General features: G+C 47.2%; 1 protein-coding gene across 1 annotated transcript in view; it reads left to right on the top strand.

Annotated features, from left to right (window-relative positions):
• The first annotated feature begins 8,060 nt into the window (after window positions 1-8,060).
• RFC5 (replication factor C subunit 5) overlaps window positions 8,061-14,823 on the top strand; it is a 14,520-nt gene continuing 7,757 nt past the window's right edge. Inside the window, exons 1-7 of the mRNA XM_037511090.2 lie at window positions 8,061-8,197; window positions 9,811-9,875; window positions 10,158-10,294; window positions 11,384-11,463; window positions 12,126-12,199; window positions 13,621-13,780; window positions 14,511-14,592. Coding sequence (XP_037366987.1) covers window positions 8,130-8,197; window positions 9,811-9,875; window positions 10,158-10,294; window positions 11,384-11,463; window positions 12,126-12,199; window positions 13,621-13,780; window positions 14,511-14,592 — 666 coding nt within the window. The 5' untranslated portion in view covers window positions 8,061-8,129. The remainder of the gene's footprint in view (window positions 8,198-9,810; window positions 9,876-10,157; window positions 10,295-11,383; window positions 11,464-12,125; window positions 12,200-13,620; window positions 13,781-14,510; window positions 14,593-14,823) is intronic.

The following is a 14,823-nucleotide window of genomic DNA, read 5'->3' as shown; positions in this document are numbered from 1 at the left end:
ATCCAGGCTTCAGCTGGCACTTTCGCCACATTCTATTGGTCAGAGCAAGTCAAAGACCAGCCTTCAGGGAGCATGGAGTAGACAGGCCACCGCTGAAGGCAGGAGCTGTGTGCACCTATAAGGCTGGGGGGCATTGTCTCGGCCCTTTTCACAAACAATCTATCGAGGTGGGGTCACATTACCTAAGAAAATAGCTCCATTTCTGTTTATTAAGTAGCCACAAGTCAAAGGGAAAAGTTATCAACTATAATTGAGTACTAGTGTTAGTTTATAGTGCTTGCATTAAATATGTTAAAGTACTTTCCTAATATATTCAAGGGCAGTGTTTGAATGTCAATGTTATTTTTCAGCACTTAAAATTTCAAGCGAGAAGGTACAACCTCAAATAACATTAAACCTTAGGTTAAATTCACTTAGCCCTTAGAATCTGGGGGGTTACCTTCAGTTTATGACTTGTGTGTGTGTCTTTTCTCCCTGGTGGTCACTTAGGAGTATGGGGAGCTGTGGATAAATGATCTTATTTTCTTAGTCTGATAATACCATCTTGCAGGCTTGGAATAACTTTCTAATCCCACTAATTGTTTTTAAAGAAATAACACGATTTTGATTTTGCAAATTATATCACACCAAGTTCTTCACAATTGAGTACACCAAGATCTTACCATTGAAACCCTTCCTGGTGTTAAGCAGATGGATAATTTTGAAATATGTACGTATGGAATTAAGTTCCCTGACTATCCAAATACGCCAACTACTTCCATGGCATTTGGAATTATGCAATGGAAGATGTTTCCAGTGATGCCCTTTTATGTGTTAATTTTGCAAAATGTATTCTCAATTATAATTTCAAATCACCTGAGCAACAGAAGAAAATTAGAAGTTGTATCAAAACCAAGAACTTATTTGAATTTAGCATTAAGAAAACATCTTAATTAATTGGCACAAACTGCAGATAACCCATATTTAACGAGCCAGTGCTGGTTGACATTTGCCAAAATATGACATATTGAATATGTTGTTTTTGTCCAATACCTCTTGAATGATGAAAAAAAATTAAGATCAGGGGTATAAAATAATTTATTCCTATGAGACTCAAGAAACTTTTACTAGAAACCCCTTTAAGCAAGAAATTTGCTTTTGCTAAGTTTTAAACAAATCTTTAAATGACCTTTTCATTTCAAGACACATTGTCCAATCCTCATAGAACCAACATGCCAGATATTTTAATTTCCTGCACATTTGCCAAGTTTCTTCAGCTTGGAACAAGATTTAATTCTGAGGTGCCTCCCCATTTTGGGGGGGAAAAATCCACTTTCTCTTAAGTTCAACACATTTTTTAAAAATAAAATTTGATCATTTATATCATTGAAACACTTAATATCTTCCAGTATAAAAATTCTCCTCCATATTGGCTCAGAGAGCCTGGCTCTTTAATTCTCAGTACTACTCTCTTGTTTTACGTTCCAGCATTGCATTTATTTAAAATATATATTTTTTTAAAAATCACACTGTCTTTGAACTTGGGCCAAATGCTTTGAAAGAGTGAGTTTAGGGGGACTGGAGGATGGGATGAAATGTCTATAAATAGCAGTTCTGTGTGTAGCATCTACTGTATAATAAAGTGTTGTGTAACTCTGCCACGCAACGTAAATAATGATAGTAATTTGCATTTTCTTATTACTATTCAACCTCGAATTGAATCTACAGTCTTTTGCCAATATTAAGGTCTATTTCTCACTTCCTTATATCCCCCAGGGTCCCAACCCTGACGAAGGGGAGACAGTGAAGTATCCCCTTGTTTTGCACAGAGATCATACTTAGCGAGCACACACCCAGCTGCTTTTTTACCCCGGTATTTTTGGTCTCATAAACCTCAAAGCAGTGTGGTCTAAGGCTGGCCCAATGCCAAAGAGAACCAAGAAGAAATCACTGCATTTCCATCACCTCCTTTTTACATCTTTTCTCAGAGAGTCTAGCCCAGGGTGATTATGCTGGACTCAAAGTCAAGAAAGTAAGATTCAGAAAGAGGAAATACTTTAAAAATTGTGCCATCTTGGAGGACGCATTGTTAGTGCCACCGAATAATGTGGCATTGGGCTTATTTTATGCTGTAGACTCATCACAAAAGACCAAGGGGGATTTTTTTTTCCTCCTACAAGCAATTAAGCCTTAGAGTCCTGGGGTGTTGGGTTAGCCTAGCCCAGGGGAGCTTGGATGCCTACGCACTTTGGGACTTGGAGTTGAATTATCAAAATGCCAGGCCCTCAGGAGGAAAGGAGATGGCAGTGTTGTGTGAGGCCCAGGCCCCAGGGGAACCCCACACTAGAGATGCAGTGAGAAGCAGGATGGTCAGAGAAGGCACAGGACCCAGGTCTTAGCAACTAAATTGTGCACACAAATTGCCTGGAGACCTTGTTAAAATGCAGATTCTGATTCAGGGGGTCTGGAGTGAACCTACAGATTGCATTTCTAAGCTCCCAGGTGGGGTGGATACTGTGGGTCCTGAGACTTCACTGTGGAGCAGCAGTCGGGTGGGGAGGAGTAGATAGAAGGACTTTGAAGAAGGGGCACAGTCTAACCTCAAACTTCATGGCCCTGGGAGCAATGACTGAAGTTCTGGGGGCTGAGTTGTACCCGAGGGGGAAGGCCACTAGCACCAACAGAGCGCCATCTTCATAGGGACCATTCCAGTCTCTACAGAGAACATCTATTCCAACAGGCTACGTGAAGAACTGAAGACAGAAAGCCCTTCCCAACTTTTCTGGCCTATTCCCCCACAGCTTCTTAGGTTTCTTGAATGAGCCTAGGGAGGGGAACACAGGTCCCAAGCCCCCACAGTCTGAATTTCCAAACTACCTTGGTTTGAGGAAGGAACAGTAAAGACACTTGAGTCACTTTTTTTTTTTTTTAATTTAGATCAGTTAAGAGATGTGAGATGTTTCAAGCCCAAGTGTCATGAAGCAAATTCAGAGGCGTTACCCTTTCAACCTCTAATAAGAAAATCAGATTCAGAATTGACAACCATTTATTATTCAATCAACAAACATTTGGGGGTGATAAATGAATTTTTCTAATACCTGATGTAGTGAAATTTGGGGGCTTCTGATAAGAAAAAAACATTGAAGGGGACAAGTGCCCCAAAAGATCTGAGGATTTAAGTTCCTTATCAATGATTAACTGGTCCCCACAGAAGAAGACCCCTTCCCCTTATACACACTGTTCAAGCAGTCCTTTGAGATTTCCCCCCCCTTCAAGCCTTGCTCTTCCCTTAAATATGATTTCCTCAGTATAAACATGTTCAGAAGAAAGACCCAGGTTGATTTTCTTCTGCCAGCATCTTCCAAAGATAGCCTCACATCCTATTCTCCCATAAGAACAAGTCTTAAAAATAAACTAAGGCAGTAAGTACTGTGTCCAAAGCCAAGTGTGTTCCAAAGCTGAGTGTAATAAAATCCAGGGCTCCCTTTCTCTAATTCGATTTGAAGAGCAAATGCCTTTCATAGGTAATTTTGTTTGTAGTCTCTGATCCTGCCATCCCCAGGACCTGATGTTTTATTAAAGCATGTCCAAATCTGGTTCTGATTATGAAAGAAAACTTTGAGCCTGTGCTCAGCAATGTCACAGGTCACATGGAGATACCAGCTTGAAGTTCCCTTCATTGTCTAGAAGGTCTAATTTTTAGGCAGAGGGTGAGAAGAAATTATTCTTTCTTTTGCCTGATCATCTGTCCCAGAGAAATCAGAAGTCACAGAGTGAGCCTATGGTCAGCAGTTGTGTGTGTGTGTGTGTGTGTGTGTGTGTGTTTTAACCCTTACCATTCAGGAATGTCATATAAAATTCCAAATTTTGGTTACTCTAGAAAAATCAGAAGACCTGGCTGTGCTGTGTGGTTGCATATTGTGTTGGGGAGCATTGGGGATGCTTTTGGCCACCAGCATCTGGACTCCTCTCCTTTGCTCAGCGGTATCTCCAGCTCACAGGTCTTGGTGAGGGCAGATGTCACTGCCTACTTCTCAAGTCACACGCCAGGGACTCACTAGCGCTCCATACAGTCCTGGCTAATGAGACGTGTCTCTTCAGGTTTTTTAAACGGGGGCACTAGTTTCAGGAAGAAGCCAGGAAAGGGGAGAATTTAGGAAATTTTTGTGACAGTAGAAATGGTGGCACAAGGGGTTAAGTCTCAGCACTGTCAAGCTATCAGCAGCCACTGCAGCACAGTTCCATCCCTGGCCAGGGAGCTACCCACATGGTCCAGCAGACCTCTCCTGTCTCACCAGCTGCTCCCCTCAGCAGTGTATTTCAGTCAGTCTGCCTGTTCTGTTCCCTGCTCTGACTCTGGTGGATCCTCTCACCACACACACCTCTGGCCTACACCCCAGCTCTTGTATGCATAAATAAATAAAATAAATCTTTAAAAAACAAACAAACAAAAAACCAAAGGGCAGTGACAGTGGTTTCTTTACTGACTTGGTTCCACAGAGAAATTTCGCCTGCGGTTTCAATTCCATGACCTGTTTTGTCCTGTTGTCAAGCCACATTCTCTGCCTTCTACAGAGTGTAAGCTTTCGAGTAATTCCTGCCTGCATTTCTTTTCTACTTGAATCTTCCATGTGCTAACTCTCAGGGCGGAGCTTGTGAGCTTGTGACTCTAGTCTTTATTTCTCTTAAAATGTGATAGAATTTTGGTATGGGGAAGAAAGGTAAAGATGATGTAGCACAAGAATCAAGAAATTAGACAGGTTCCCCAAAGGGGCCACAACTCATTACCCCCCCCCCTTTTCTTCTCCTTTGGCAGAACTGGGTCACCTGTTCACCCTTTAAGCCAATCAGGGGACCAGGGTTCTAGAACAGTAGTTCAGTTTTGGCTGAATATAAGAATTACCTGGGAAGCTTTTCAAAATGCCAAGGCTACCAAAAAGGTGTGTGGGGGTGGGTGGGTAAGGAAAGGTATAGGTGGGTTCAGTGGACTGGGTAGGAGGATACCTGGTGCCTTGGTGGTGGGTGTGGTGTGATAACATACACTTGAAGAGGTGTGATCCTAAAACACACACAGAGTTGTACACCAATGCTACATCAATTTAAAAAAAATTATCAGGTGCTTTTAATATCATCACTGTCTTGAGCTTGGTTCCCTCAGCTGCCCATTTTATAAAAATGAATAATAATATCCAAAGAGATATTTAAGGTACCCAAAGGACTATACCTTCAATGAATAGCTAGACCAGACACAATCAAAAAACACACAACCCAGATGACACTTGCAGGACAGCTTTGTTTTTCCAGAGCAGGCCTTGGGGTACCCATTCCTTTTCTTAGAAAATGAAGTCATGGGGAGCTCCAGTACTGAGAAGCAGTGGAGTAGAGGCCAGTATTTCTCAAACTTGAAAGCATCAGAATCCCCCGGAGGGTTTGTTACAAAGCAGATGGCTGGGCCCCACCCCCAGAGTTTCAGATTCAATGAGTTTGGGGTGGGTGGAAGAATAATTAGCATTTTTAACAAGATCCCAGGGGCTGCTGTTGCTGGTCCAGGGACCACACTAGTTTAGTGGCTGAGAACTGGGTCTACAGAAGCACACTGTTTTGGTAAGACCCTGTTCTTGTCTCTGAGGCCAAGTCAGACCTTGGCAAGTTACTCAACATATCAATGAAATGAGGCCAATGACAGAGGCTGAGCTTATTGCAACACTTGGGTATAACAAATAAAAAGCAGAACAATATCTGAGCCACAGTCACTGCCTGATGGATACCATCTACTACTCATTCATCAAACAGCTGTTAATGGTGTGGTTCCTTCAAGTCAAGCACTGTTCCAGGCACTAGGAGTACATTAGTGGTTGAGCCCAAGTCACACCTCTCAGTGAACTTATACTCTACCTGGGAGGCCCATGACAGATGGCTCTGCCAATGTGCATATAGTGTCACACAGAAGAATTCTGCAAACTGGGGCCTCCCTATGGCACAGGGGTTACAGACAGCACTATCAAGCTATTGCCAGCCACTGCAGCATGATTTCGATTCCTGGCTGGCCAGGGAGCTGACCCACATGGCACAGAAGACTCCTGTCTTGCCTGCTGCTCCCCTCAGCAGTGTATTTCAGTAGATCTACCTGTCTGCTCCCCACTCTGTCTCTGGTGAATCTTCTCATCTCCCATCACCTCTGGCCTAGACCCCAGCTCTTGTATGCATAAATAAATCTTGAAAAAAAGAGAATTCTGCAAACTGAACAGCCAGGCACACACAAAGTTTTTATGAGAATCGGTGCCAGTCTTGTTCACATGTTCCAGCTCAAGTTTTTGTAATGCAAAGGTCCCTTAGCAAGATGCTTCATCCCTTGGTGGTTGAATAAAACCCAGGTTATGGTGTCTTTGGTCAAGGTTCTCCAGAAAAATAAACCAATAGGAAAAAAAATATTTATATATACACACACACACTTAGATACATATGTATATAATATAGCATTCTTTATATATAATATTTGTTACATATTATAGGAATTGGCTCACATGATTACAGAGGCTGAGAAGTCCCACGCTCTACTTTGCAAACTGGCTACCCAGGAAAGCTGGTGTGTGAGTCAGCCCAGATCCAAAGGCCCGAGTACCAGGGGTGCAGACGTCTGAGGGTAGAAGATGACTGTCTGCTCAAATGGAGGGCAAGTTCTCCCTTCTCTGTTGTTTTGTTCTATTCAGGCTCTCAGTGGAGGGGTGAGGTCCACCTACATTAGTGAGGGGGATCTTCATACTCAGTCTACTGACTCAAATGCTAATCTCTCCCAGAAACACCCTCAGAGACGCAGCCCCCCCAGCATATTTTACCAGCTCTCTGAAATCCTTTAAGCCAGTCAAATTGACACGTAAGATTAACCCTCACAGGCACAGTCACACCTGCCAGTTCTTTACCTTCTGTTTGAGGACACCTCCCAAATGAGGACAGGATGGACAGAGTGTCTGGAAGGGCGGGGAGAGGGAGATGACCCCCAGCTGGGTGCTTACAAAATTTACCTTGTTCAGTCCTCACTCTCTTGGGGTAGATGACCCCATGCATATTATGAAACAGAAGAGAAGCAACCTGCCCCAAACTGTGGAAGAAATGGCAAGCGGGCGAGTGAGTGAGCTGAAGAACCGGGGTCAGAGTTGGCACCGGAGGAAGCGGAGTGGGGGCGCTGCCAGGCCACAACCCACATCCGACGTTCTTCTGGGGCGCAGGGGGAACTCCTCCTCGCCAAGGTAAGGGTGCCACTGCGGCTTTGGCCTGCTCCCACGGCAGGTGGCAGAGATGTACCAAGATGCAAGGAGCGGTTACTTCTGAACCAGACCGACCGAACCTAGGCACAGCCCAGCGAAGAGGGAAAAAACCAAAACCAACAAAACCCAAAGTGACCCCAAATCCCCTCAGCTCAGGCGGGGGAGGGGCGGGGGTAGGGGGCTGATTCGCATGACCTCTGGGTCGCGGGTCCCCTATGCTCTGCTTATTAACTCGCCCTCTGCAGTTCCACATACTCACCTAACTGGAAGTAAAGTTCTAAAATTTTCACTCTGCAGTTCTTTTTGGAGGTCGGTTTTCTGAAATTTGTTGGGGGGCTGGGAGGACACGGATTTGGGACACGGCTTGGAGTTGTGTTTGCTTGGATTTGTGTTTCAGTTCCAAGTACTCACCTCCCAGCGCGGGGGCAAGGTGTCTGAGCCCTTCTGCACTGGCTTCTCTATTCAAGAACCGGCTGTCATTTGGGGGTGTTTCTCCTCGGGGTTTTTAAGCTCTGGCCGTTTGAACCCTGGTGATGGCCGGAGTTAGCTTGGGCCAGACCTGAGCTGTAATGCTGACTCGGGCTGCAGGGAGCGTCCCTGCGGCTCCAGCTCCCCGTCTCCCTGGGCGCGGGTAGCCCCCCGGCGCCCCCAAGCCGCGCGCGCGGGCAGCCGGCCGGCCTGCGCCTCCGTAACCTGGCAACCGGCGCCCGGGCAACGGAGAGGGGGCGGGACCAGAGCAGGAAGCCGGAAGCCGGCGGCTAAGTCTCGCGAGAGTTGCGTTTGCGCGCGAACTCTAAGAGGCTCGCAGGCCCGCTCGCCGCTGGGTGCCGCGCAGACCCCTGGGGACGCGACCCCCCACGGACCGGGAAGCCCTCGCGTCCCGCCATGGAGACCTCGGGCGGCGAGCAGCAGCAGCAGCAGCCCGCGGCGGCTCAGATCAGGAACCTGCCCTGGTAGGAGGAGGCCCGGCTGCCGCGGGGAAGGGGGTCGGCTCGAGCCCACCAGGCCCCCGCTGCAGGGGCCCCCTCGGCCACCCCAGCGCCCCAGTTACCCGCGTCCTATTTGGGACTGTTGCCGGGGCGCCCCGATCCTTTCGCCCAAGGGAAACGCGGCTTTCGCACCTGGGTGACAGCCGGGGGTTGGAACCCCATCTGCTGACTGCCTTGGCCTCCGTGCCAAGGCTTCCGTGTGGTTGTCGGTCAGATTCCAAACCTGAATAACAATGATAGTGGCGACCCCCCCTCGTGAGCTTTTAATTTTTTAAAAAGATCTGTTTAATGTTTTTGTACGGGTCGGGAGGGTGAGAGGATTCACCGGAGACAGAGCGGGGAGCAGAACAGGCAGACAGATGAAATACACTGCAGAGGGCAGCAGCGGGCGAGGCAGGAGGGGTCTGCCGCGCCGTGTGGGTAGCTCCCTGGCCAGCCAGGAAGGGAACCTGCGCTGCAGAGGCTGCGGACAGCTTCACAGCGCTGCGCTCAACCCGCTGTGCCTCCAGGGAGGCCCTCCCTCCTTGGCTTTTATATAAGAGCCTGGCTTTCTGTTCTGCGGGCACCCCAGGTGTAAGTTTCAGTTTTACCTTTGAGGAAACTGGAAGGTTGAAAGACTTGCGTAAGATGCGCAGCTAGGAATAGGCCTGGGTTTGAACTCGGTTGGTCTGACTTCAGAGCTTGCACTCTTAACCGGCATGCTAGTAGATCTGTGTCCTCGTGATGCTTTATTAAAGACTTGGATGGGACATGACTTGATTTTGGACAACTCTAAAGTTCTTGCTTAATAATGAGTTCAGTTTGCGTATATTGTGATGAAAACACACACCATATAATTTTCTGTGGTGACCATTTAAAGGTATACAATTCAGTGGTTTTAAGTACATTCAGAATGTTGTGCAGCCATCCCACTATCTAGTTTCAAAAGTCACTCCAGAGGGAAATCCTCTGCCCTTTGACACCCACCATCAGCCCCTGGCAATCACTAACGTAAAATTTTGCATGTCCTGGATATTTCATATAAATGGAATCATCCAATTTGAGTCCTTTGTGTCTGTCTTCCATTTAGCATGTTTTTGAGGTTCATCCATGTTGTAGCATGAAGCAGAATCCCTTTTTATGCAGAATAATACTCCATTGTGTGGGTTGACATTAGGGTACTACATCAATTTGGAATCATTTTGTAATAGTGGGTGCCCATTCAGGGTGAGAGTAAAGGCAGTTTTTCACCCCTATTGACATTTTGGGCCAGATACTTGGGAGAGGGGTGGGGGGAGGGTGAAGAGTGGGTAGAGGCTGTCCTGTGCATTGTAGGATGTCCAGCAACATCCCTGGTACCTACCAGCTAGATCGGTAGCATCTTCCAACCACTTGTGAAAACGGAAAATCTCCCGGTAACATCAAATGTTCCCCAGAGGACAAGATGGCCACTGCTTGAGAACCTCTGGTCTGTATTCAAACTTAAAGCATTTTGTTTCTCTTCCTCTTTTAGTTAAAATAGGAAAGAAGTCTTTTGCACACAACAGAAATGTTCTTGCTTTTATATATGTTGCAATCTATGCTAAATTGTATTCCAGGGTGGAAAAATACCGGCCCCAGACACTGAATGATCTCATTTCTCACCAGGATATTTTGAGTACCAGTAAGTATACATGTGTCAGTTGCTGTTGTCTGTTGTCCTAGGTAAAGTACCTAGATATATTTCTTGGTGATGTTGTCTCTGCTGTTCAATAAATTTGAAGACTCTAATTGAGCTAATCTATGGAATGTGGCTGTAAGAGTGAAGTGCTTCAAATTTTCGTTCCTGCATATGCCTGTGATTTGCACTTAGAGTTGAATTGCATTCAGCCCAAGTCAGGGGCCCACAATGAATGAGGCAACTCTCAGAAACTGACAGTGTTTCCTCTTTCTTCCTGCTCCTCAGTTCAAAAATTTATCAGTGAAGACCGGCTGCCACATCTGCTTCTCTATGGGCCTCCAGGGACGGGAAAGACATCCACCATCCTAGCCTGTGCCAAACAGCTGTACAGAAACAAAGAATTTGGCTCCATGGTCTTGGAGGTAAATAGGACAGTTCTTATTCTATAAAGGCCTCCAGTCTCCTCATTTTCATTCTGCTAGTTTTTAAGAAGTTTCCCTGCTGGAGGAAAAGCAGCAGACGTAAAATATTTCAACTCATTTTTTTCTGTAATTGTATTTGAATTTGGATTGATGTGAGCCACAGGCCAGTGGTAGAGCTGGGTGTGTTTCTTTACTGTTGCCAGCTTTTACCCAAACATTCAGCAGTCACTCAGTTGCCGCTTCTCTCCTTTGTACCCCTGCAGGTCCCCTCTCCAGGTAACTCCATCCTCTCCTTGCCCCCTATAAGTCGAGCCCTATTCCCTGAAAGTTTCCTTGCCCTCTGATTCCTAGTTGGGCTTGGCCAGGAAAGGCCCTGCAGAAGTCAGGCTTGGTACAAGGAGTCCCCACAGGCTGGTAGCATCCCCTCTGCAGGGCAAATCATTCAACCCTCACTAGGGGCCAACACCACACCCCCTGTACCCCCTTAAGAGGGTGTGTAATGGGCCCCACTAGTCCTTGAGGTATTGCATGGCCCTTGTGTTCCCCCCGCCCCCACCAATCAATACCTTTTGCAAGTTGTTCATCCAGTTGAATTGGAGTATGCTGTCTCTGTACTGGTAGGCCCTCACCTCATACGCTTAGATGACAAAATTCTGAATATTGTCTGTTGCAAGAAAAAACATGTTTAACTTACTTTTTAACATCTTAGAACCTTGCTGCTTCTAACATTTGTATTTTAATGAATTAAAAACTTGGTGGCTTTTGGGTTGCAGTAGCTAAAATTAGCACTGCTCTGCTCATGCCAGAGGTGCTGCCCGGTATCACCAGCCCAGCTTATTATGCCTGTGGTTTATGGCAGTGACTGTCTTCAAAATGGGGGAGGAAAAACAGTTACTTGCCTTTTAGAATATAATGTAGTGATCTCATGAGTTGTGAGTTTTAAGTATAATTGTGATCTTGTTCTTTCATAGTGTTTGTCTGTAAACTGTCATTAGACCTAGAGACCTAGCTTGCTGAGCTGGATTGAAAAAAATGGTCACAGACAGTGCGCCAACATGTTTTCTATTGTGCCTTCTGTACCACATTTAGCTGAACGCTTCAGATGACCGAGGAATAGATATCGTTCGGGGACCCATCCTGAGCTTTGCGAGCACGAGAACAATATTTAAGTAAGAACCGTTTGCATCATCTCTCTCCCTGTAGATTTTGATCAGTGAAATAATAGAGCTTAATACTTTTAATCCTCCCTGTTGCCAGCCTGTAAAGGTTAAAAAAAATGACTGTGCCAAAAGCAGCCATGGAAAAGAGATAGTCCGGGGATGGCAGTAAGAAATGTTTAAAAGCAAATATTAAACCCATATGGGCATTAGCAAGTGATGTGGGGAGGCATCAGCGCTATTTTACTGCTTTACTGAGGGCTCAGTCCATCCTAAGAGTAGGTGAGCTGGTTTGACTTGAAACAAAAATAAGTTGAGATGGGGATGGAGACCTAGAATGGCAGCTCAGAAAAAGGTGAAAAGACGGGCCTGAATGAAGGTGGCGAGACAAGTACCTAACGGAAGAGGGTGCTGAGCGAGAGGAAGGGGGATGTGCCAGAGAGACCAGCCCAATGAAGAGCAGCAGTTAGACCTCGGGGCCCCGTGAGAGGTGCGCTGGGGCAGGGCGGGGGGCTCCTCTCTACGTGCCCGCAGATGCCAACTTTGGTGCAGTCCTAGGCTAAATGTCCTCCATGGGACAGGGCCTGATGGCACAAGGGTGAAGATGGAGGTTTGGGCTTGGAAGTTGAAGTGACACTGAAGAAATCGTCAGATGGTACCATTTGTTTTCCTAGGAAAGGCTTTAAACTCGTGATCTTGGATGAAGCTGACGCCATGACTCAGGACGCCCAGAACGCCTTGCGGAGAGGTGAGACTGGCCGCTGAGTGCAGGTGCTGCCAGGGAGGGAACAGGAGGTCTGGCCATGAGGTCTGAGGTGGCTCGCAGGAGGGCGGGGGGTTTCCGCTTCCTCAGGAGCTTGAGGAGGTAAGCCCTGTGGGATTTTAAAACACGATCAGACACGGCTCATTCCTTCTTTTCCACCGGGTTCGGTTTCTGGGATTGGAATTTGTACTGTTTGATGAGAGGTCACGGGGAGCCCTTCTTTCCTGAACTGCTGGGTACCTTTCTGCGTAGATGCCAAATGGCCAGGGAAATAAAGCCAGAAGCTGAGTTGCACTCAGAAAGCTGACCTTGCGTGACGTAATGAAGTAGCGAATATAATGAATATAATGAATTCACTTGCCAAGTGAATGATTGGGCAGAGAAGGGAGAGTGTCCTATGATTTGTCTCTCTTAGGGGCCTGGTGCTCTTGATTTCTTTGAAAGGACGTTCATAATCATTTTCATTAAGATTCTGAGGTTGGACTTCCCCGGGTTGAGCGCAGCGCTGTGAGGCTGGCTGTAGCCTCTGCAGTGCCGGTTCGACTCCTGGCTGGCCAGGGAGATTCCCACATGGCGCAGCAGACCTGCCCTGCCTCGTCCGCTGCTCCCCTCAGCAGTGTACTTCAGTCCTTCTGCCTGTTCTGTTCCCTGCTCTGTCTCCGGTGAATTCTCTCACCTCCAGCGCCTCTGGCCTGTACCCCAGTGCTTGATAAATAAATCTTAAAAAAAAAAAGAAAAAAAAAAAAAAAGAGTCTGAGGTAATCAGCCAGGAGGGAAGGAGCCCATATATAAGAAGTGGAGGACAGTTAGTGTCTTCTGGCCCTAGAAGCCTTGGCAGCCTGTCTCCGGCATCGTGTTCTGTGGCGCTCCTATGAGTCTGGGCAGGTCCCCTTGCAAGAACACCGGGTACCCACACAATGAAACCAGTGTCATAAGCATCTCTGAATTTGGGTTATTGCTGCCTCGAGTGCTCTCAGGCTTGTAGACAAGTCCACAGGGAAGCCTGCAAAAAGCCATTCCCCTCCCTGCTCGGTAGAAGGTGGGGCATCACCAAGCTGCCAAGCAAGTCTATGCAGAAGCTTGGGGATCTGGGCTCCCCTGCCCTAATGGGCTGGATGGCAAGAGTGCTAGATCAGGGCGACTCACAAAAAAGGAAGCAGTGGAATTTGGAGGATCTCGTGGAGGTGACATATTCATCATTTTAGGGGAGGAGAGTGGCCAGCCTCCAGCCCTGACCCCCCGGGACACACTTGTTGCGGCTGCACCCCCACTTGTCTGCATTTTTCAGTTCGAGTTGCCTTGTTTCCTGCATCTTCCATGTGCCCACAGCAGAGTGCAGGGGCTCTGGGTCCTTTGCAGCGTTGGAGTGGACTTTGAGAGCTGGTGGTTTTCCTTTTCCTTGCCAGTGATTGAGAAATTTACTGAAAATACCAGATTTTGCCTCATCTGTAACTACCTGTCCAAGATCATCCCCGCCTTGCAGTCCCGGTGCACAAGGTTCCGTTTCGGCCCCCTGACTCCTGAGCTCATGGTTCCCCGCCTGGAACATGTCGTACACGAAGAGAAGTGAGTGCACTGGAGAGCGGGGGGGGGGCGGGCCTGGGGTGCGGTGCTGTGGAAGCAGGATCCAGGGTGACTGACGGGCTTCCCGTGAAGACCGCGGCGCTTGTAAGGACTTAGCGGGGTGCCTGGCACCAGGTAGGCAACCGGGCCTGTGATCTGCTGTCACTTTCTCTGGTGCCTCACAGACATTCTCCCTGAAAGCCATTCGGCTCTCTTGATTTTTTTCTTGATTCCATCCTCCTCCCCTGGAAATGTCCCAGTTTCCTCCTACTCTTCTTTTGTCACTGGAACCGCCATGCTGCCAAGTCCCTTCTGCTAAGATGCCTCCAGCCTTTTTTGACTAGAAGGGAAAGTTCTGAGACATGTTATTCTATATAAGCCGATGCCAGACAAGTAGCCAGCCCAAGCTGCTGCAGATTTGAAGAGAGGTGCTTTGCCGGAGATCATGGAGCATGCCGGGGAACATACTTTAGAGCCAGTTGTTTACATGCTTTAGTCCTAAATATGGGCCTTTCTAGATGGTGAGCAGGCTGTGACTACTCATGTCAAACCCCCTCCCTAAAAACCAGAGTGAATTCTAGATCATTTAGATCAGGAGAGGATTGTTAACTCCCTCCTCCCCTTTTTTCTTTCATTGTTTTAAAGTCTCAATCATTCCGGGCCCTCAGGTTCCCGGAGTGAGTGCTGGTGCTCTCAGGGGGCCTGCCAATCCCTTCTGCCTGTTTCCTTGCAGAGTTGATATAAGTGAAGACGGGATGAAGGCACTTGTAACGCTTTCCAGTGGAGACATGCGGAGGGCCCTGAATATCCTGCAGGTATAGTACCACGCGCAGCCCATCTCAGGTCATTGCTTTGGGTTAAGTTTTCAAGAACGATACAAGCAACAGCATGGCCAGTCTGTAAATTGAGAAATTTAGAACTAGGCTCCCTGTGCCAGACTCCCCCTACTTGTGTGTTGTGATTAATCCAAAGAATAATTTGTGGTGAAAGAGGGAAAGATAGGGACGAACTCTGCAGCTGTCACAGCTAACAAGTAGCGGCATCTA

This window comes from Talpa occidentalis, unplaced genomic scaffold, assembly GCF_014898055.3.
Source record: "Talpa occidentalis isolate TD23 unplaced genomic scaffold, MPIMG_talOcc4v2.1 talOcc4.14, whole genome shotgun sequence".
In the NCBI taxonomy this organism is placed as follows: Eukaryota; Metazoa; Chordata; class Mammalia; order Eulipotyphla; family Talpidae; genus Talpa; species Talpa occidentalis.
This window is presented reverse-complemented; position numbering and strand designations above follow the sequence as displayed.